At 40.3% G+C, this 21,112-nt stretch overlaps 1 protein-coding gene across 20 annotated transcripts in view; it reads right to left on the reverse strand.

Annotated features, from left to right (window-relative positions):
- The window catches only part of RAD51B (RAD51 paralog B), a 364,040-nt gene that overhangs the window by 115,188 nt on the left and 227,740 nt on the right, over positions 1-21,112 (reverse strand). Inside the window, exon 10 of one of the 20 annotated variants that reach the window (XM_083747476.1) lies at positions 2,268-2,371. The exons of 18 other annotated variants lie outside the window; for them this stretch is intronic. In XM_083747476.1, the coding sequence (XP_083603602.1) occupies positions 2,349-2,371 (23 nt within the window). In that variant the 3' untranslated portion in view covers positions 2,268-2,348. Of the gene's footprint in view, positions 1-2,267; positions 2,372-13,925; positions 14,898-21,112 lie in introns of those variants that run through there. One more of the 20 variants, XM_083747477.1, reaches the window with a different exon arrangement.

The following is a 21,112-nucleotide window of genomic DNA, read 5'->3' on the forward strand; positions in this document are numbered from 1 at the left end:
GCATGCTCTACTACACTTCTGCATTTAATATCTAGTAATTAAAATCAGTTTAAGAGATAAAAAACTAGGTAAGAGGATAGAGTTTGTTGGTCAAATGGCATGCAAGCTCTTGAATGAACAGAACTGAAAGCTAGCACATTCCTCCTCCATTGGAAACTCAACCAACAAACTTTACCCGCTTTTTAATATGATTTTAATTACTTTTAAATAACTGCAGAGGTGTAGTACAGCAAATGCGGCCCTCCAAGTAACTCTATCTGGCCCTTGGAACCCTCTCCAGGTCATGCCTCCTCCCCCCAGTCTATGCCCCACACCAGCCAACCTGAATGCTTTTACCCGGCTGGTATTTGTCCCTGAGCTGTGATAATGCCTCTTGTTTGCCATATGCATGTGTAGGGTGTGTGGAGAAATTCCTGACTTTTGTGTGGCCTCCTGTACAGACATATCTGTTGCTCCGCCCACTTTTGCCTCTGCTCCCACATACCATTGGCATGTGGTCTCCGTAACATTGCTGTGAGACCATTTCTCTTAGGCAGAAAAAAGGTTGCTCACCCCTGTAGGAGACGATGCAGTTAAAGCCACAGTCTTTATCCAATACAAATTATTCTCTAAACTCAAATTATGACAAGATGCGCGACGTGCTGATGGAGACATAATGGGCCAAGATCCCCCATTGCTGGTCAAGTAATCAAGAGGGCACAGTGGGTCTGGCTGCTCCCTTCCCCTAATCTCTCTCCCCTCTTGCCTGTAGAGTCCATCATCCACCTTAACCATAATTAAGCATTATTTCAAAACTGATATGAAACATGATGAATGGTAGGATTAGTTCACTTTAAACCAGAGACTTCAAGATAGCTTCACACTCAGGCTTTATGTCCTTGTTAAAAGCAAAACCTGTAAGGATAACCATAGTTGTTTGAAATAACTTAACCATGGCTAAGGCGAGGATGAAGAATTTGGGCCTGACAGGGAAAGACTGGGGGAAGAAACCAACAGGAGCTTGGATTATTCCCTGCAAGATGAGTGAAGAACTGGAAGGGTTACATGTACAGCTAGTAGTGAGATTGTTTATGTCTGCTTTTAGGAGTATCAGATGAATAAAAATGTGAACAATTTATGAGAGAATATTCCTGAAAATATGGACAATTTATGAGAGAATATTCCTGAACTTCTGAGTATACATATTTAATGTGTGTGTGTTGTGGGGGTGGGGTGTTTCTGTTGTGTATATGTCCGCACAATCCAGAGAGACTATGTGGATCCACTTCATAGGGATATGTCTGCCAGAACATTAATAAGGAAAGGGCAGGAATGTAATCTTACATAATTCATTGCTGCTGAGAAAGGAGAGAGGGTGAATGGAAAAAACAGTTCATAAAGATGCCAGTGGTCTCTAAGCAGAAACAGCTGTTGAAGTCTTTTTTTAAAAAAAAAGAGGTCAAGCCTTCAGCAAAGCCAGCAACAGGAAAGCCTGCAGTTGATCATTTCTACCTTCATCTACGCTATGGGCTGTGACCCTTGGGATCAATATAGCTGCTGATGCAATAATTTACAAAATGCATTGAATTCATTTTCTGAAGGTGGGATGAAGGCACAAGATTGGGGATTCAATAGTTGGTAAAAACATAGTAGTGTATTCAGAGATAGTTGTAAAAGTGCTAAAAACAGAGGGAATAAACAGTAAAAACCTCCACTAATCTACTCCAGGGATATCCAACAGGTCAATAGCGATCTGCTGGTAGATCCCTACAATGTTTTTGTTGATCGCAGTCGATCGCTGGCCCCCTTCCAGCCCCTCGCCCCGCCCTCCACTGTTGGAGAACAGAAGACGGAGTTTACAAACTGAGGCTGTTTACCCCCCCCCCCCGTGATCCTTGTGTGAGTTGCTTCAGCCTCCTGAACCCCCTCTCTAAAAATCCCTCAACAACTGTGACCTGAACCCCAATAAAACATGGCTTTCCCCCAAACCCCTAAAAAACAGGGATAGATCACTGCTAGTTTTTAATTCTGTGAGTAGATCGCAGTCTCTAGGAAGTTGGCCACCCCGGTCTACTCCATCCTAGAGCTGTCCTTTCCAGTGTTCTATCCAGTCTAATGTTAGATGTGTTAAATGAGAGTGTTTTCTCCACTTTCCCTGGGACACTACATTAGCTGCAGGATCTCCCTTTGCTTTCTCCATGGCGGCTCTCCCTCTGTAATATTTAATTCTGTGTAATGTTCTCTGTTACCTGTCTAGACATCAATGTTCCTTCCATACAAGCCTCCTTCCTCTGAAGGAAGCTTTTCTCAACCCTGCCTCCAGAAAGGCACCAGTCTTCCCCCATGCTTCAGGACTGCTCTCATTTTTTTTAAGTTCCATTCTTCCTTTGCCCTATTTGAACATATGAAAAGCCATACACATTTTTTAAAGTTTTGAAATGCAGCCTGAGGGGTAGATTCACAACACCACAGGAGTCAACAATGCCCATCCTCCGTAACTGGAGTTTCCCTGTTTGAAATTTATCATTCTCAGTAATAATAAAAAATACTCTGTGGCTTTACCTACCTGTGAGCAACTGTCAACTATTGCAGTCCACAAGCCCATTCCACTTTATTATTTTTAAATTTTGCTGCCATCAATTTTCATTTTTTTATTTTGATGCTGTTTTAGATCTGCAAGCCAGCAGCCTCAAAGCTCAGTTGGCACTGAGCCACCTTCACTGAAATTCCTTCCCAAACATTGATTTTTTATTTGGATCGGTTATTTTAAGCAGGAAAAGGGTGTGACTAAATGCTAATTGAATATTCATTGTTAATACTGTCTCCAAACTGACATGTACTCTTTGAATATTTCTCAGTCTGATTACTATGGACCCATATGATGATTTCTTGGCCAAGAACTGTTTCGCTTTACGATCTCTCTTGAGACTTGGATGATTATGACTTGGCTTTAGTTCCAGAGTCATTATAATAGACAAGACCCAGCCTTTCCATGCACTGACAGGAAGGCAAGACACTGTCAGCAACTTACAGTTTCTTGATGACATTTCATTTCCTCCATGGGCACACAATTTGCCTTTCAGGCATAGCATAACATTGAAGTGCAAGAACAAACAAGAACCTGTGTGCATCGTGTCATTTCTATCACAGCCTTTCAACTGGTCCCAACAAGTGGGCTAAAAAGTTTAATCAATTTGGATGCATGAAGTCCCTTTTCTACTATTAGTGCTTTTTTGTTAACACAAGAAGCAGTAAAACCACTGAAGTTAACGTTTAAGGGAACTTTTTAACTCGGTCAAAGCTTCTAGAAAATAAATGGAGGCCCCTCTGACATTTTATCTCTCGGATGACAGATTAAAAATAGTCCTATAGATCAAAGGCACAATGCATTCTTTCTTAATTCTTGTCAAACTTTGCATCAGTCTAGTCTCTGAAGGAAGGAAGGTTGCAATGTCTTGTTAGGTCAGTCATTAAAATCAAGGAACCAGAGTCACCAGAGACCATAAACCAGGGAGAGATTCTGCCATCCATCAGAGAGTATGACTTCTGACCCCTTTAATTCCTTTTCACTCCCCTCCTCACTCCTGTTACCATAAAGGGAGAGCCACTCTGGTTTATGTATAATATCCTGCCATAACAACTAGTAAAAAGCACAGCTCTATGTTGGCACTGATCCTGCCTTTGTCTGGCTGCATTCATTGTCCATGGGAACATAAACCAGATTAAAAGGGTTTTTAGAGTATAGCAAGTCACAGAGCTTAAGAACTGTTCTGATTCAGGATAAATTCGGATTCCTGAAGTGGCCTTTTTTCTAAATAATCTGCAATGAAGACAATTAAAGTTACACACAGAAAATCTAGCAAATCAAAATTCAGGTTCCTTTAACTTTCTTTAGCAAATACCTTGATATGTACAGAGAGAGCAAATACACTTGTCAACTCAAAGTACCACACATGTTCATCTGTATGGAAGGGGACACTTTGACTGCTTATGAAGAAGCCAGATTGGAGCTTGTCTGAACTTTTCACTTTAAAACGTTCAGGAAAGGGTTTGCAAAGGAGCCTACATTCCCATAGTGTGACCTCAATACAAACGTAATAGAATTGGTAAACTTGGCTGTATGAATAGGTCACAAGTGTTATTTTATTGTGCTCAGTATTTTTTGTATGGACTGAAGAGGAGTGGAAGAGAGGGCATTTTGAGGGTGTTTAGATGGTGCTCCCCACTTTACGCAATTTCACTTATGCATGTGGGGGCCAGGCACGTAACTCCTGCATAAGTGGGGAGTGCCTGTATTTTGTTTTCAATACTGTTCCCTGAGAAGCTAGTTTCCTATCTCTTACCTTGAACCTTCCCAAGGTGCAAGGAAAAACAAGTCAATTGAGTCCCAGGCTTTGAAAGGGAGGAGCGGAAGAACACAAATTTTGAAGAAGGCTGACAACTACACTCACCATACATATCCTTCTTGTCTCCCTTCAGCACTCCCCAGTTCACTCACACACACACACACACACACACACACACACACACACCAAATAAGGTACCATGAAACTTAAAACTAGGCTGGGCTGAGCCACTATTGCTTTTCACTTCATCTTAAGAAGGAAACCAAAGCTGCTAAGTCAGAGAATGGATCACTTCCAAGAACCTCAGGAAGGAAGACTTATCAAATGACCCCATCCCAGTGCTGGCTTTTTTGTTTCTGGTGGGGATCTCAGTAAATATCTGGAAGATATCTGGAAGATGCCTGGAAGAGAGAAGCAAGATAATTTGGGGGCCCACACAGCACATGGTTTCCGTGGCCTGCTTTTCATTAGTCCCGCTTTGCAGCCACTCATCTCCTGCAAATCTCATCACACCCTGGCAAAGCACCCACAGCATGTTAATCTTTTCATTTAATAGCAAAGCTGCTGTAATCTTTCTTCCTTTTTCCTTCTTAAAGGGCAGACAGTAATAATAATAATAGTAATCAGGCCAAAAAGACCACAGTCCTGCTCCTCTTATTGCTCTCTCCTCCCCAGCTCTTTTTCAAATCTAATACTTGATGCATTCCCATGGTTGACCTGTGTGTGCACACTTATTCTGGTTTATAACTACCAGCTGCAATAGGAAGCTTGTGCTGTGTGCAGTGTTTAAGGGAAGGGTATATCTGGGAAGGGGGGGGGAGCGAAACAGTGTGCCCTTCTGAAAACGTCTATGCCTTTCAGGAGAATGAAGCTGCCTCACATGGACAAAACAGAAAACATATTCCAGATACCTAAGTCTAAAACTCTTGCTTTCAGCTCTGCCATTATGGGCTTCAAAGGAGTCACATGGAGCAATGTTGGCCTTTTATGTTTAGAAAGCTGTTTGCCTCATTACTAAGAATGAGGAGAGATCACCCCCCCCCCATGTTGAAGGTTTGACCAGCCTGAGACACAGATCTCAAACTCCAAAGAAGAGTGATTTTGGTACAGTGGATTCTTTGTCTTTTATTAGCAAGAATCTTAAAAATGTCCCCACTGTATTATCAAACTGGCACAACCCTTGGTGCATACTACTGCTGCTGAAACATTACTGAAATTGCTCTGCATAGTGGCTTCCTCTGTATAGGTCATATACAGGCCCTTCTACACACCTCTTGCCAAATACCACGAGTGTTTTATTTATTGCTACTTAATTACGTTACTTAAAATGTGGAGCAGTAATAATTTTACTCAGCAAAATTTATATACTGCTTGATTATTTAAAAAGTCACAAACCAAAAATCCTCTCTGGTTTACAATATATTTTAAAAAAAACACATTAAAACTATTGATTAAAACTGGTATTAAAATATTCAAAAGATTATTAAAATCAATAATAACTAAAAGGAACACATGTAGCTTCTACATGTCTAGAAAGGCTGGCTTAAACAAAAATGTTTTAAAGAGGTACCAAAAAGAGCACAGCCAAGGTGCCTGCCTGATGACATCCAAAGTGCAGGTGCTGCCACACTAAAAATAATCATAGGATTGTAGAGCTGGAAGGGGTCACAGTGGTCATCTAGCTCAACCCCCTGCAATGCAGGAATCACAGCTAAAGAATCCCTGACAGATCAACTTCTTACAAGAGCAGAACAAACCTGTAACAGTGCCAGTTTTGAAGATCAAAGCAGTCGAGTGGGACTATCCCTCAAGTAAACTGGTCCCAAGCTGATATGGGTTTTAAATACTATACCTTGGTAATACATCATGCGTATGATTATGATTATTGATGTTGTTAGTACAGTGGTACCTCGGATTACAGATGCTTCAGGTTACAGACGCTTCAGGTTACAGACTCCGCTAACCCAGAAATAGTATCTCAGGTTAAGAACTTCGCTTCAGGATGAATACAGAAATCGAGCAGCGGCAGCAGGAGGCTCCATTAGCTAAAGTGGTACCTCAGGTTAAGAACAGTTTCAGGTTAAGAACAGACCTCCAGAATGAATTAAGTTCTTAACTCGAAGTACCACTGTAGTGTATAGCTTTCAGTGTGGAATTTGTATTGCATTTTTTATATCGGTCGTTTTTTATTGGGTGATTTCTGTTGAAAGCGGTATATAAATGAACTAACGTAAATATTTAAGGTAGCTAGTAATAGAGTACAAAGAGGCTGATTGCATGTGAGACAACACATGATGCATTCATAGGCACAACGTACATGCATGCAGCAATTTCAACCAGATTTCCAGTGACTGCCAAAAGCCCTGTGGTTGTCCGAATCAACACTAAGAGAACATTTGTGGTGTTCACAGTTACACATTTTTGAGAATGTCTCTCTCTTATTTATTTTTTTTACACCAACACACGGGCATGTACGTACATCTATGTTCATAGTGTTAGTGCTAACCAGAGACCATTTCCTTTTATTCAGCTGCCATGAAAACAGCTTTCAAGCTGTTCTGCATTCTAAAGGAAAAATGTTTGTCAAGTTGGCAGAACATGCGCTGAGTGCAGGAAGGTGCTTGGAGCTGGTCGTTAACCAAGGTTACACAGGTGTTGCTGCTTCAAACTGTGGAGAAAAACAAATTATCGCTTGTTTGAAGGGGAGGGGAAAAATATAACTCAGTGCTTGGATCCTCCTACAGCAGAGACGTCTAACCGCAAGCTTGCTTCAGCAATGCTGACATCCTTCAGCCAGCCAAACATCACACTGAAATTCTTTAGTGAGTTGTGGTTTCCAGATTCTGCCATATGCAAAGCTGAGGTCTGCTCAGTTCTTAGAACCAGCAACTATTTGTGTACGTTTTGGTAAACTTTTAGACTCGGCCATGCCAAGGTAAATCTCAGATGCTAATGGGTCTGGGCTTTGGGATATGTTATACAGTCTCGTAAGATTTCACAGCTTTGTTATTTAAAACACTTTCCCCACCCCCATAAAACCAGACACCATTTCAATATACAATGGAAAACTGGAAAACTGAGTATACTTTAGAAACCACCACATACTTACTCTAACAAAAGTCTGGAGCGAGCCTGGTTCTGTTATTAGTGGAAATGGGCCTAGAGCAAATCATACCACTAAAAGCCTTGAACTCTGTGGACGTTTCGATTTAAGCTGAGCTGCTATCTACAGAGACTGCTTCTGGCATTCCCTCTTCCATGACAGTGCAGGAAGCAGTCCTGGCACAGAAGAGATGATGGGCTGTGGGAGAACAGGTATTGACACCCAGTGTTTTGGGGGGGGCGGCGCAGGGTACGCATACCCCTAAATATTTTGTGAATTTAATGGGAGAAGAAACTATTTCTTTTTTTAAAAAAAATAGTTTCTTCTCTACCATGGTGAATCGTCAGTCCCGTTGCTACCCCCGAGGGCGACTTCATTTCCTGTCATGGTGTTTCCTGAGTCTCAAACAGAAGCGAGCGTTTAATGTGTGAAGTAGGAGTTGGAATCTAGCACAGTGATTGGTCAGTTTCGTTGTTACCACCTCCAATGGTGGTTTCCTTTTCTTTCCCAGTGTAATGCATATTCTTTGTACTTTTGTCCATTTAATTTTTTTCTGATTTGAACTATAAAGTGGTGATTTTCTTGAGTCAAAATGAGAGTACCCCTAAACTTACTTACTTACTTTCTTTCTTTCTTTCTTTCTTTCTTTCTTTCTTTAGAAAAAAAGCACTGCTGACACCACCCCTCCCAGGAAGATCACTAACTGCTTCCCAAGTTGCTGGAACCACCATTCTCCACCTCCACTTAGTAGAACTGGAAAGAAAAAAGTTCAGTGCCCAACATTAGCCTGTTATTAAGAGTGTACAATCCTTTTTACCTCAGCTATATCTGAGCAGCTGATCTTAAGGTACCAAATAAAGTAGCACCTCCAAAGCAGAGGTTCTTTTGAAGTGGCCTCTTCTTTCTCCTCACAGTACTTATTTTTCACTGCTTATGAACAGGAGCTGCAATGAATTTTGCCACAACTTTGTTTACTTAGCACTTCAAAGGCCAGAAGTCTTGTAAATGTCAATATCCTGCTTGCTTAAAAGAATAGAGCAAAGCTGGGTGTGGGGGAGGAGAAAGGAAACGTCTTGTGGTTCAAAATGCAAGGGCACATACAGTAGTAGCGATTAATTCTTACTCTATCAGTCTTGACATAATGTTGCTCTTTCCTTTGACGATATAAACAGGAAAGAAAACGTATCATGTTTACCGTTCGCCAGATGGGGGAGGGGAAGGCTGTCAGGTTGGGAATGGAAGTTTTTTTTGCGCAGTATTATAAACTTTACTTTAAACAACACAGAATAAAGTAAGGTTGGGGAAAATGGGACACTCTCAGTGACTTGGTACAGAATTCCTGAGATTAACAGTATATAAACACAGGCACCATCTTCCTATGCTATGAATATAAGTGGATTTCACTATTCTAAGGCACCTATAATCAGAGATAATTAAACTATTAAGCCTTTGATGTTTGCAAATTTTATTGGACCCTTATAGTGAAAGTTAAAGAGAATCATAAAATTCCTTATTTGAAAGGTTCTTTTAATACAACATGCAACCTTGTACTTGGGGCCCAGAACACATTAAGTCCACAACAGGGGGCAATGTTACATTTACAGAGCATTCCTGCAAGAAGATCATAAGCTACAATTAGGTGTGTAGTCTGAGTCCGCCATGTTGTACAAGTGTAATTTTGCCCACCTCACCACCACACTCTCCCCAGGACTAAGCACAGCCTTCTTGGAGATTTAGTCTCCCATAACAGCAAAAAGTTCTTGGCCCTGTTTCTACAAACATGTATTTACATCAGGTGTGTTGAGGCACTCACTTAAAACACATTTTTTCAGCCAGGCTTTCCGTGAGGGGTGATCCAGATAAGTAGAAGGGTTGTAGTTCAGACATGGCACAACTACTTTGAATGCAGAAGGCCCCATGCTTGGTCTATAGGGAAAGATGAGTGGGACCCCATCTGAAACCGTGGAAAGCCACTGCCAGTCAGTGTAGAGAATAATAAGCTTATTTTTATTCATGCAATTTTATCGATGATTTTATTTTGTTCACCACTTTAGTATTTGTTTATATTTTGGCTGTTTAATAATTTTTTGCATAAGAATCATAATTTAAAAAAAATCAAAACCAGTCACATGACAATTAGCATTAAATGACATTTTACTTGGAGAGCCTCATTCTGCTTAAAGGCACACCTATTTCATATGCACTGGAGGCATGAGGGCCCTGGTTTCCCATAATAAATAATATGAAAATAATATTAGGAAACAGCTAACCCTGTTTATGCTGTGATTTTTTTTAAAAAAGAGAGCTTCAGTTTTAAGTTCTGTGGTGCCAAAATCTGCTCTTGAATGTTTATTCCCATATTGAACCACACCTTTGTCTTCCTACTCACTGACACCCAGGTCTGCTACTGCCTTTCATTTTATATATTTATTTCAAAATGCACAAACCACTCTACATTAAAAAATACTCAATAATATTAAAGGATAGAGTACATAGACAAATCAAATAAAAAAATTCTATAAAAGTGAGAAAACAAACCACCAGGGTTTCTTGCCACCCATCTCCTGTTTCACTAGATCTCAACCACGGCTTGATGCTTTGCTTAATACCTGTTAGCATTCTTCGCAAAGATTCATTGGACAGAAAAACCTTCCTAAAATAAACGCTGGAACAGAGAAAATTCTATGACACCCCACTCCCCAAACTATAAGATGATAACATTGAGAGCAAAGGCAGATTTAGAGGAGAACAACTGGTTTGGTTGTACTGCGTGCAGAGTTTCTGGGGCGCTGCAGCAGGCACCGCAACTATGAAGTCCAATGGAAGGTGAGGGGCGGATTTTGGTGTTTCACAGGGTGCCACTGAAATTTGAGACGCCAAGGTCTGCCACTGTTCAGAGACTTAAAACAGTATTTAAATTTTCTGTCCTGAAAGAGCAACTAATACAGCAATTTCACATAACACACATGCACCCTATCTACCTGATATAGTAAATGAGCGTTTGCAACTAATGCTGTCAGTTAATGAGACAGATTTTGTAAGCTAAGTGTTCGGAGAACATTGCAAAATGTATTTGCATTTGATTAAATGCTTTACTTCTCACAGTCTGCTGAGAGTGTCAGAGAGCCCTGTTTCTCCACACTGACAAGTAGACATTTGTTTTCACCATAAACTGAAAGAGCAGTGAGCTAATTCTGTAACTGGTCTTTATTAGCCCATCATTTGTGACTGAAAATAAGTTATGTCTTCAGGTTCCTGCTACCAGTTTAGGAAAATAAAAGGAGCGACCATGAATTTTAACAAATCTAACAGGAACTTAGTGATTGCTTTCGTGAAAATAACTTGACCCATGACCTATTTTTTCAAGCCCAATCCCAGACTCCTCCAGCCAGCTGTCTGGAAACCACAGTAGGTTCTTGAAAACACATGAGAAACAGTTGGTTCTAATATTGAGGAGAGGAAACTGAAGGAACAAGGTGGCTACTTATGGCAGAATGTTATTTTTTCTTCAGTGTCTGCCTGTATATTTTTCTAACATGTGTACTCTGTCACTTTTCTATTTTTCTTGGGTAAATATCTCTGATTTGAATGAAAAGGACCTGGGGGTCTTACTTGTTAGAACTGCACTCCACTTTGATATGTTGTTTTTGAACTGAGGTTATACACCCCAGATACAGTGGATGCATTTCAAACGGGGAGTATAGCTATTATAGATGCTGGTTTTACTAATACTACTCCATATGTTGTAAGAAGCAATGCTTAGGGTTCTATGGCCTAAATATCACCAGATGCAAGGGGCACCTGGAAGGGGATTCTGCTATCTTATCTGAAGAAGATTGAATGTCTGAACTGCTTTTAAGAGACAAGTGCCTGCCAACCTAGCAGTTCGAAAGCACGTCAAAGTGCAAGTAGATAAATAGGTACTGCTCCGGCGGGAAGGTAAACGGCGTTTCCGTGTGCTGTGCCGGTTTGCCAGAAGCGGCTTAGTCATGCTGGCCACATGATCCGGAAGCTGTACGCCGGCTCCCTCAGCCAATAAAGCGAGATGAGCGCCACAACCCCAGAGTCGGCCACAACTGGACCTAATGGTCAGGGGTCCCTTTACCTTTACCTTTAAATGGATGGCAAAAAGCCCCTCAACACATTCCAGATATTGCAGAACCTCCAAGTGTCCCTGTTTTCCAGGGACATCCTTCATTTAGAGAAGCTGTCCTGGTTTCTGAATTAATCCCAGAATGCCCCCCTCTTCCTTAGGATGTCCTTATTTTCATTGGAGAAATGTTGGAGGGTATGGAGTTATCCCATCCCTGAGCTGTCTGAAGGCAACCCTGTATAGGGAAGTTTTTAAAAATATTTAATGTTTTATTATGTTTTTATACATGTTGGAAGATGCTCATAGTGGCTGGGGCAACCCAATAACACGTGTGGGGTATAAATAGTAACATTATCATGAAGGAATGGGACAGAGAAATGTTGGAGGGTATGATACCATTGCAGATTAAAGGTTAATTAATGTTAAAGTCTTCTCTTTTTTTTTTTTTTTTTTAGCTTTTATTTTCAATGCAAAATCGTAACAAAAATTACAAACATTGAATACACAAAAACGAAAAAACACACATCTACAAAGCAAAACCATATCATAACATACATAAACATAAATTGACTTCCTTCCTTTGTTCTAAGACCTCCAAAGATATTTACTCTTACTGTATTGTTGTGTCTAATTAGATTACTTCCATCTTTATGCTTTTTTACATCATTTTTCTTGTTCTTTAACCCTGTAAAGCATCACTCATTACATACCAATATACTGACTCCAGAACAATGTTTTTTCATATACTCTTTAGCACAACCCCATTCTTTTAATAGTTTCTGGTCCGATTGTCCCCTTATGTAAGCTGTAAGTCTTGCCAGATTTATGTATTCACAAAATTTAATTTGCCAATCTTTCACTGATGGAATTTTTCTGCTTTTCCAGTTTTTAGCTATAAGCATCCTGGCAGCTGTTGTTGCATAAAGGAATATTTTCCTTTGATTTTCGGGGATATCATTTGTAATTAAACCTAAAAGGAATGCCTCCGGTTTTTTACTAAAAGATATTTTAAACATCCTTTTGAGTTCTTCATAGATTTCATTCCAGAATTGTTTAATGGGTCGGCATTCCCACCACATGTGGAACATTGTTCCTATTTCTTTTTTACATCTCCAACAGGTATTCGATTTTAATTTGTAAATTTTTGCCAATTTTACTGGAGTTAAGTACCATTGGTACACCATTTTCATAAAATTTTCTCTTATTGTATAACATGCCGTGAATTTGATGTCATATTTCCATAATTTCTCCCATTGGTCCAGCCGAATTACATATCCTATATCACATGCCCATTTGATCATAACTTCTTTTATTTCTTCATCCTTTAATTCCCATTCTAATAATAAATTATACATTCTGGATATATATTTTTTTGAGTTTTGTAATAATACTTTTTGTAATTTTGATTCTTCTTTTTCAAATCCTATTACTTTATCCTGGTTAAATATTTGTGCAATTTGGTGATATTGAAGCCATGTGGTACAGTATTGGGTCACCTCGTCATATGGTCTTAGTTTTAATTGGCCCTGTTCTTCCTTTAGGAGCTGCTGGTAAGTTGCCATTCTTCCTGTAGTATTTTTCTTTTTAACTGATATTACTTCTAGCGGTGAGACCCACCATGGAGTTTTTGGTTCTAACAACCTTCTATGTCTCACCCAGACCTTGTATAATGCATTTCTAATTACATGGCTTAGAAATTCTTTATGGACTGCCACTTTGTTATAAATTAGATAGGCATGCCAACCATATCTGTTGTTCCATCCCTCCAAATCCAAAATGTCGCTGTAATGTTAAAGTCTTCTCTTTGGTCAGAAAGAAGCAACACTTCCTACTCCATTGGAATGAATAGAACCTTTGGTGTTTTGCTGGTGGACTTCATAAAGACCGATGATCATGAGAAAGCACTTGATTGAACACTACACTGCCCATCCCCAATTGTTGGTCATCCCTCGAGTTGGCAAGGCTCACCTGACAGCAAGATGGGACCATGTCTTTAGTGTCATCAACCCAGTCCTGTGGAATGCTATGCCAACAGAGATTCAGCAGGTGCCTTTTGTTTTAACCTCTGCTGGAGAGAGTTCCTGGTGCCAGATAGAGAGGCTGAGGGTGGTAGTGGTGGTGGGTTTTGCACATTCAGGCCTAGGCCTCAAATTTCCCTCTCCTGGGTAAAATGAGATCTCTGAAGGAAACTATGTATGCCCAACAAGCCAGAATTCAAGTGAATTCTGAAGATGTTTACTTGTTTTTAAAGACTTATCATTGAGAAAAGTATTACCAATGAACAATTTCAGTGGGAGCTGAACCACACACATTTCACAGACTTGGAGGTCACACCTGGAACATGTAAAGTGGGATATGAATGCATTTCCATGTTTGTATTTTATTAAAATTCAATATCCCACCCCCTCCAGTGCTTTTCAGATATGGCTGTTCCTGAGTTTTACTAAGTTAATAATAAAAAATACAAGATAACTAAATAGAAGAGAACCTACTTATAGCATGTTACCGCATCGGGGGAATGCAACATGCTCTTCAACCAGTGCGTTCCACCCCAGCAATTTTATAATGAGAAGAAAAGGAAAGAATTCAAAAACCCATACGGTGACACCAAAATTCTACAATAATCTAAAATTCCTTTCTCCTATTCTTCCTAGGTAGGTTGTTATCCTCCCTGAAATAAAGTATTGCCTCTAGTACTGCATGCCTGCATATCAAGGCAGAGTCTTATTTGCCTCCCAGTTTTTAAAAGAGGTTTCAAACAAAACCATTTTAGTTCTAAGCTTCATTCCCCTCTCAACTGTACCGAGGTAATACAAACCAGTGTAAATCAAAGTGTGTTCCTGCCACAAGACCCGCCCTGAAACTGTTTCCAAACAGGGAATCTAAAATTACCATATTTACAGCATCTGCAGTTGAGCCAAGTACAAATCAAGATGAATAGCTGTGACGCACAAGGTAGAGTGTAAAAGAATGCAGCTGGGCCTGTGAACAATATAGGCCCTTGGTGTTAAAGCCCCTCTAATGCCTTTCACAGAGCACAGAAACAACAACAAAGGGAGAGAGGGAGAGAGAGAAAGAAAGACCAAAAGCAAAATTCCAGTAAGATGAGTGAAAACATAGCTCAAATCCCAAGCTGCTCTGCTAATGGGCAATAGAAATAACATACAAAGGAGCAAGTAGGGAATTCAATTAATTAGCAATGTGACTGCACTACAGGGAAGAGGGAAAGAAAAGAACACTGGCAGTATCAGAAACTGCCTCTCTTATTACGTGTTAGAAGAAGGAGCTTGGATGAAACTCAGAAGCACAAAAAACTAAGGATTTCTATGAAGCAGGACTCCTTCTCAGGACATCTTGCAAAATGCGTAAGAAGAGTCTGGACAAAAAGAAAGAAAGAAAGAAGAATCCACAATGAGAAAGAACATTATATGAACTGTTTTGAAGGTTCTTCATTGGAAATAGTGAAATATCTCCCCATGCTGTTTGGTAGATTTCAGCTAAACTTGCCTTCATGTACTACGTTTAGGATTCAGGCAAAAAGGAAGTAAACAAGTAAATCTAAGGCAATCACTCTCAGGACTAATACTTTCTAGGTTTTCATGTCTTTACAAATTGATTACCAAAGATGAAATAAGCAATTCTATTCAAAAGGCTGATAAATTATGACAGCTATGCATTCTACTCTATCAAAAACAGTGCTCTATTTGAAGGCGGAGCAAGGCAAATGCTTCACAACTACCTATTTATCTGTCCTCTGCTTATGTCAACTTGCCTGATACATAACATACAGAAAATAACCCTGAACAATTTTCAGTACCCTCAGAGCTTAATATAGGTAGCAGTTGTTTGCTGTTGTCCTAAACCCACTTAATTTGGAGTTAAGTCCCATTTAAATGAATGGCTCTTCCTTCTAAACAAGAATTATGGTCAGATGGTGGGATGGTAAGTGACCTACTGAGTGAGCAGGCAGGCAGACTAGTCAGTATGTAATGCAGTAATTACAATGCAGTCGTACCTACATCTACTCAAAAGTAAGTCCTATTAAATTCAAAGGGGCTTACTCTAAGGTAGGAGGAATTAGATTTGCACTCTTACTCCCAAATAAACAAAAGATCTGACTGAGAAGCTGCAATAAGCCTAGGCTTTTTCTCTTTACAATAGTGGGACACAGAAAAAAGTATATGGGCCCAAACCCCTTGTAGCCATTCCATGACAAGGTGAAAATCAGCACCTGAAATTATTATTTTATTTAGGTGGCAGTTCTACATAGCTTCTCTGCCACCAAAGTAGCACTCAAAGCATGTACAACATTGTAAAATGCTTTAAGATGCCCCAAACACTGATAGCTAATGAATTACTAATTTAATAGTTACATTTTTAATTCACTCTTCAGGAAAAAATGGTCTCCTGACCTGGCCCAAAGCAATTAAAATTCAATTCACAATGCTACTGTTGGGTACTATACTTATATTTATTGATATAAGGTAAAGGTAAAAGGTAAATAACTCCTGGACTCTGAAGTCCAGTCAAAGGCGACTATGGGGTGAAGCTCATCTCGCTTTCAGGCCAAGGGAGCCAGCATTTGCTTTCCGGGTCATGTGGCCAGCATGACTAAGCCACTTCTGGAGCAACAGAACACTGTGACGGAAAGCAGAGCACATGGAAATGCTGTTTACCTTCCTACCACAGCGGTAACTATCTATCTACTTGCACTGGTGTGCTTTCAAACTGCTAGGTTGACTATTGATATAGTGCCATCTAGGTGCTATGGTGCTTTACAATGAATGAGAGGATAGGCCCCAAGGAGCTTAAAATCACACAAAAAGGCACAATGAAGGAGAGGGAAATGTGAGCAAGGGGAAGAAACTAAAATGAGACTACTACCAGAATTACTTACAAGAAGAAGCAAAAGAGAAAGGGAAATAGCGGGAAAAGCTAGATGAGGGAGATGCAAGTATGAATTGTTGACAGGTATTTATATCCCTTTGTAGTCAGGCTGGCATGCAGGTGGTGCAATGTACCCAGCAGCCTTTGGACCTCTGGCTAGGTTTTGAATCTGGAGCATCGCACACTTCGCAGGGCAACTATTTTTTCAAATTAACTGCTTTCAACATGGTGTTCTATGTCCCATGCTGCCTCCACCAATGAACACCAATGAAACCAGTTAGTTTCGGAATCATCTTCAAAGGCAGCCTCACATAGAACACCATTTCCCCGAACACCATTAAGTACACAAATTCCAAAATTAGAACAATTAAAACAAAGTTCCTTCAACTTTGTAATAAAGACTTAGCTCATATTCATATTGAAGCAGCTGAGAGTAGCAAAGAATGATTATTTGATATTCTGGCGTCAGCTTTACTCTTGGTCCTATTCATATATATTTAATGACAAAGGCTAGTTAATGAAATGTGGGACTTTGCCCTATCTTGACCCTCCTGTTATTTTTATTTTGGCTCAGCGAGCCTTTTGTTTTCAGGTTATAACAGAACAAGCAACATGTTCTCTCCAATGTGGTGTTTAAATTGCCTTATTACTGGCAGGCTGTGATGTTGGGACACTGTTGGAATGAATGCTTGCACATGCCATTTTGCAAAACTACTGCAAGCACAGACTACGTTCCCAGGACTGTTGATCCAGTGTCTTCTCTTTTGCTTTTTCACTGATTGGAGGCCATTGGGCACGAATGAGCATGTTGTTTAGGAAAAGAAAGTAGCTCAAAGAGCAGTACTTTGAAAGATCAGTGCAGTTGGACTGCAATGGTTTTATAGCAAACCTCTGTTGCAACCAGCCTTTTGGCTGTTAAATGCGTATATTTTGTAGAAGCTTCCTCTCCTCTGCCAATGCTCTTGGCCTTTTGCTAAAGCAGGAATTTCACTTACCATAGTTTTCCGTGTATAAGACACCCCCATGTATAAGACGGCCCCAATTTTTTTGAACCCAAAATTAAGAAATCAATATTTTAAACATCAAACAGAACAACTTGGATTTTTTTAAAATACACATTCAAAGCACAGGCACAGGCATAGAGAGGTGCACATTCAGGTAGCATGCCCCACCAACACCCGATCCACAGTTGTGAAGCAGCGTATAGCAAGTAAATTTATTGTAAGTAGGGGCAGCTGCACAATGTTTGAAGGATGCAGAGCCATATATTTCACAATGTCTATCCAGTCTTTGCAGGGAAGTTAAGCTATGTAATGTGGTACTGACTTTCCCATGACAAAATCCAGAAGTAGAGCCGTAATCAAGGATACCACCTGGGATGAAGTGCAGATTTTCCAGCTGTCCACAGTATGTTTAGGGGCATGTTCTGCAAAAACAGCTGCTCAGGGATAATAGGAAAGCAATTGTTCTCTTAATACAGGTAGTTTAAACAAACTAGTTCTTCTTAGTTTACAGATTAATACTCTACATATTGGAATTATGTATTATTGGAATTATGGATTCCTTTACCTAATATGTAACAAAGGATAAATTGACTTTTTAAAATAAAAATGCAGCTATTAGATAGTTGTAATTGTTTTAAACATAAATATTGCACCAGTCTAAGAATATATTTATGCATTTCCCCTCTATAAAGAAGGGCATTGCTCAAATTTGGATGAGTGCCTTTTGCTTGCTTACTTGATTTATTATTTTTTCCACTATGTTTTGGGGCTATACACAAATGGGAACAAGGCAAAGATTCTAACTTATTAATCACTATGAGAATACTAAACAAAAATAACCACAATCCTTTTCTTCATCATTAAGATGAACACATGACAGATCAAATCTGCAAGTGGCACAATAATGCATTATGTATTGCTTTACTCTTGACTCCAATACAGCATTTTTCTTTTCCGTTGCAAGAATCCTAAGATTTATAGGTTTTTCAGCAGATAAACTGGTCAATGTGTACCTTTATCTCTAATTGTTTTAATGTTGTTTTTTAATGTGGTGGCTCTGTTCGTGCAGGCTTGCCTGGTGCCATCATTATATATCTTTAGGTGTCAAGCAAAAACTTTTTGCTATAATCAGGCCTTTGGCCTGTAACTAACTGTCCATGGCCTTTAAGAAGTGAGTGGAGTGTTTTAAATTTATTTCTCTTTCCTCTTAATTTAATGTATCTATGTGAGGTTTATCACCTATTAGTTGGGTTGCAAGTTGCTTTGGGTTCCCCTGGGTAAGATAAAGTGACTGAAAAATACACTAATACAATAATAAAATAAAATAAAGCAAAGCAAAGCAAAATGAAATGAAATGAAATAATGATGTAACCCTGGGACCTTAGGGTGAAGGGTGGGCAATAAGCATACAAACAAATAATGTGATTGTGAACTCTTTGATTTATCTTTTTTTCCTTATTTATACAATGTATACTTTCAGTACTTAACTCACATACCTCATCATTTAAATTTAAATGTTCTCCCACTAAATCATATTCATAAAGGCTTGAACATTTGCAGAGCAAATGAAGACATAGTTTTGGATTCTACATTAAATGAACTTAAGGTTGTTCACGGAAGAAAAGTTTATCACCCCCTCCTCTCTACTCTAGCCATCTGCGCCCCCTGAAAAGCTTCTTTGGGAGGCCCTCCAGGTCATGGTTGGATGGGGAGGTGGCGGCAGGCACTGAAGGGGAAAGGAGTAGCCCAACACTGGAAGAAGGTTGCTCATCACCAATCTTAAATGAAGGATGTTCCTAAATGCACTGGAAGCCTAGTACATTTCATGGTACCCATGGGGAAATTTGAGTTGTTAAGCCAGGCTTACAAATGCTCTAGTTTTATATACTTGCAAGCTGTATCAAGCAAATCAATTTAAAAAACTGACAAATTGCATAACTCTGCAGCCATGGCATCATGACTGCTCTTACATGATCACAATAGTTTGCACTGCAGATCTGTGTGGGGATGGAAATTAAGTGGAAAACAGACTCACCAGATGAAGACAGCAAAGGAGTAAATAAGGAAGAGCACAAAGACACAATCAAATTTACAACATGGCCTTCCCAAAATGTTCAAGATGGGCCACAGTAATAAAAAATAGAGTATCTACCACTTGGGCCAAAGGTAGTAGAATAGGTAGCATGATATTTGCTTCCGCAAATATTGGGTTTTCATCTCTAGATAGGGCCAGCCCCAGTGGCCAACATAATCAGGCAACTGCTGAAATCCACTCCATTGCAGGGCCCCCCAATGCTGATCCCCAGAGCCTCCTGGCCCTGCTGCTCTTCCTGCCACTGATGCTGCCTGTTCATCTGCCCCACCCCCCCAAGCACAGAATATGTGACAAGTTTCAGGAGATGAAACAGGCCTTCTGCTCTCCCTCTGGGTGCTTGTGTCACTTTGGCCTAGAGGGAGAGGGTGTGCGAATGCACAGTGGTGACAGTAGAGAGAAGGAGGTGGGTCTGCTCATGGGAGAGCGCACTGAGTATACACGCTTCCCCCAAACCCTGGAGCTAGCACTACTGGTAGTGAAGAACTGATGCCCTAACATTGCCATAACTCTTCTTCTTCTTTGGCGATCACTCGTAGCTGAGTAAGATTGTCTTCCATGAACATGGTCTTAACAGTGAGTCTGTAAGTGACTGTGGAGGCCAATTCTGGATGCACACGTCCTTCCACAGTGGGGACAGAGGTTTCTGGGCGGGAGTTGATCATGGTGAGGGTTTGCCAAATGTGCCTTCCTCTTAGCATGTTTCTCCCTTTCATTTTGAGTTTGAGCACATTCAAAGTCCATGACACCTTTGGTAAAGGCTGTTCTCTAACTGGAGTGCTCGCAGGCCAGTGTTTCCCAATTGTCGGTGTTTATACTACATTTTTAAAAATTTGCCTTGAGAGAGTCTTTAAATCTCTTTTGTTGACCACCAGCATTACGCTTTCCATTTTAAAGTTTGGAATAATAATTGATAATCAGGCATCCAAACAACATGACCAGTCCATTGAAGTTGCTGTTAAAGAATCATTGCTTCGACACTGGCATTAGTTTGCCTGTCTTCCCAAGTTATATGTAAAATATTTTGGAGACACTGTTGATGGACTCTTTCAAGGAAAGAGATGGCGTTTATAAGTGGCCCATGTTTCACAAGCATACAGGCTGCTCAGCCTCCCCGTCACAGTGTGGGCGCAGGACGATGTCCCGCGTCCCGCTGGGGCAACCCCAGCCACGCCATGGGGCCTTGCAGCCAATCAGCTTGCTTAGGGGAGTGGCCAGGGCCAATTTAAACAGTGGTGCGAGATGGCGTTTATAAGTGGTCCATGTTTCACAAGCATACAATAAGGTTGGTAGTACAATAGCTTTGTAAACAAGCATTTTGGTTTCCTTGTGAATGTCCTGGTCCTCAAACACTCTGTGCTTCATTAGGGAGAAAGCTGCACTCGCAGAGCTCAGGCGATGCAGGATTTTGGCATCAATGCCGGCCCTTGTGGAAAGATAGAAGTGAGCAACACTTTCCAACATTACACCATTGAGTTGGATTTGTGGCACTGCAGAGGGGTTGTTTTGTGCTTGTTCGTGCAGCACTTTGGTTTTTTGGATATTGAGAGATAGGCCAAGTTTTTTGTAAGCTTCTACAAAGATATTTAGGATGGTTTGGAGGTCATC

The sequence above is a fragment of the Podarcis gaigeae genome (genome assembly GCF_964106915.1).
Source record: "Podarcis gaigeae genome assembly, chromosome: 1".
Classification (NCBI taxonomy): Eukaryota; Metazoa; Chordata; class Lepidosauria; order Squamata; family Lacertidae; genus Podarcis; species Podarcis gaigeae.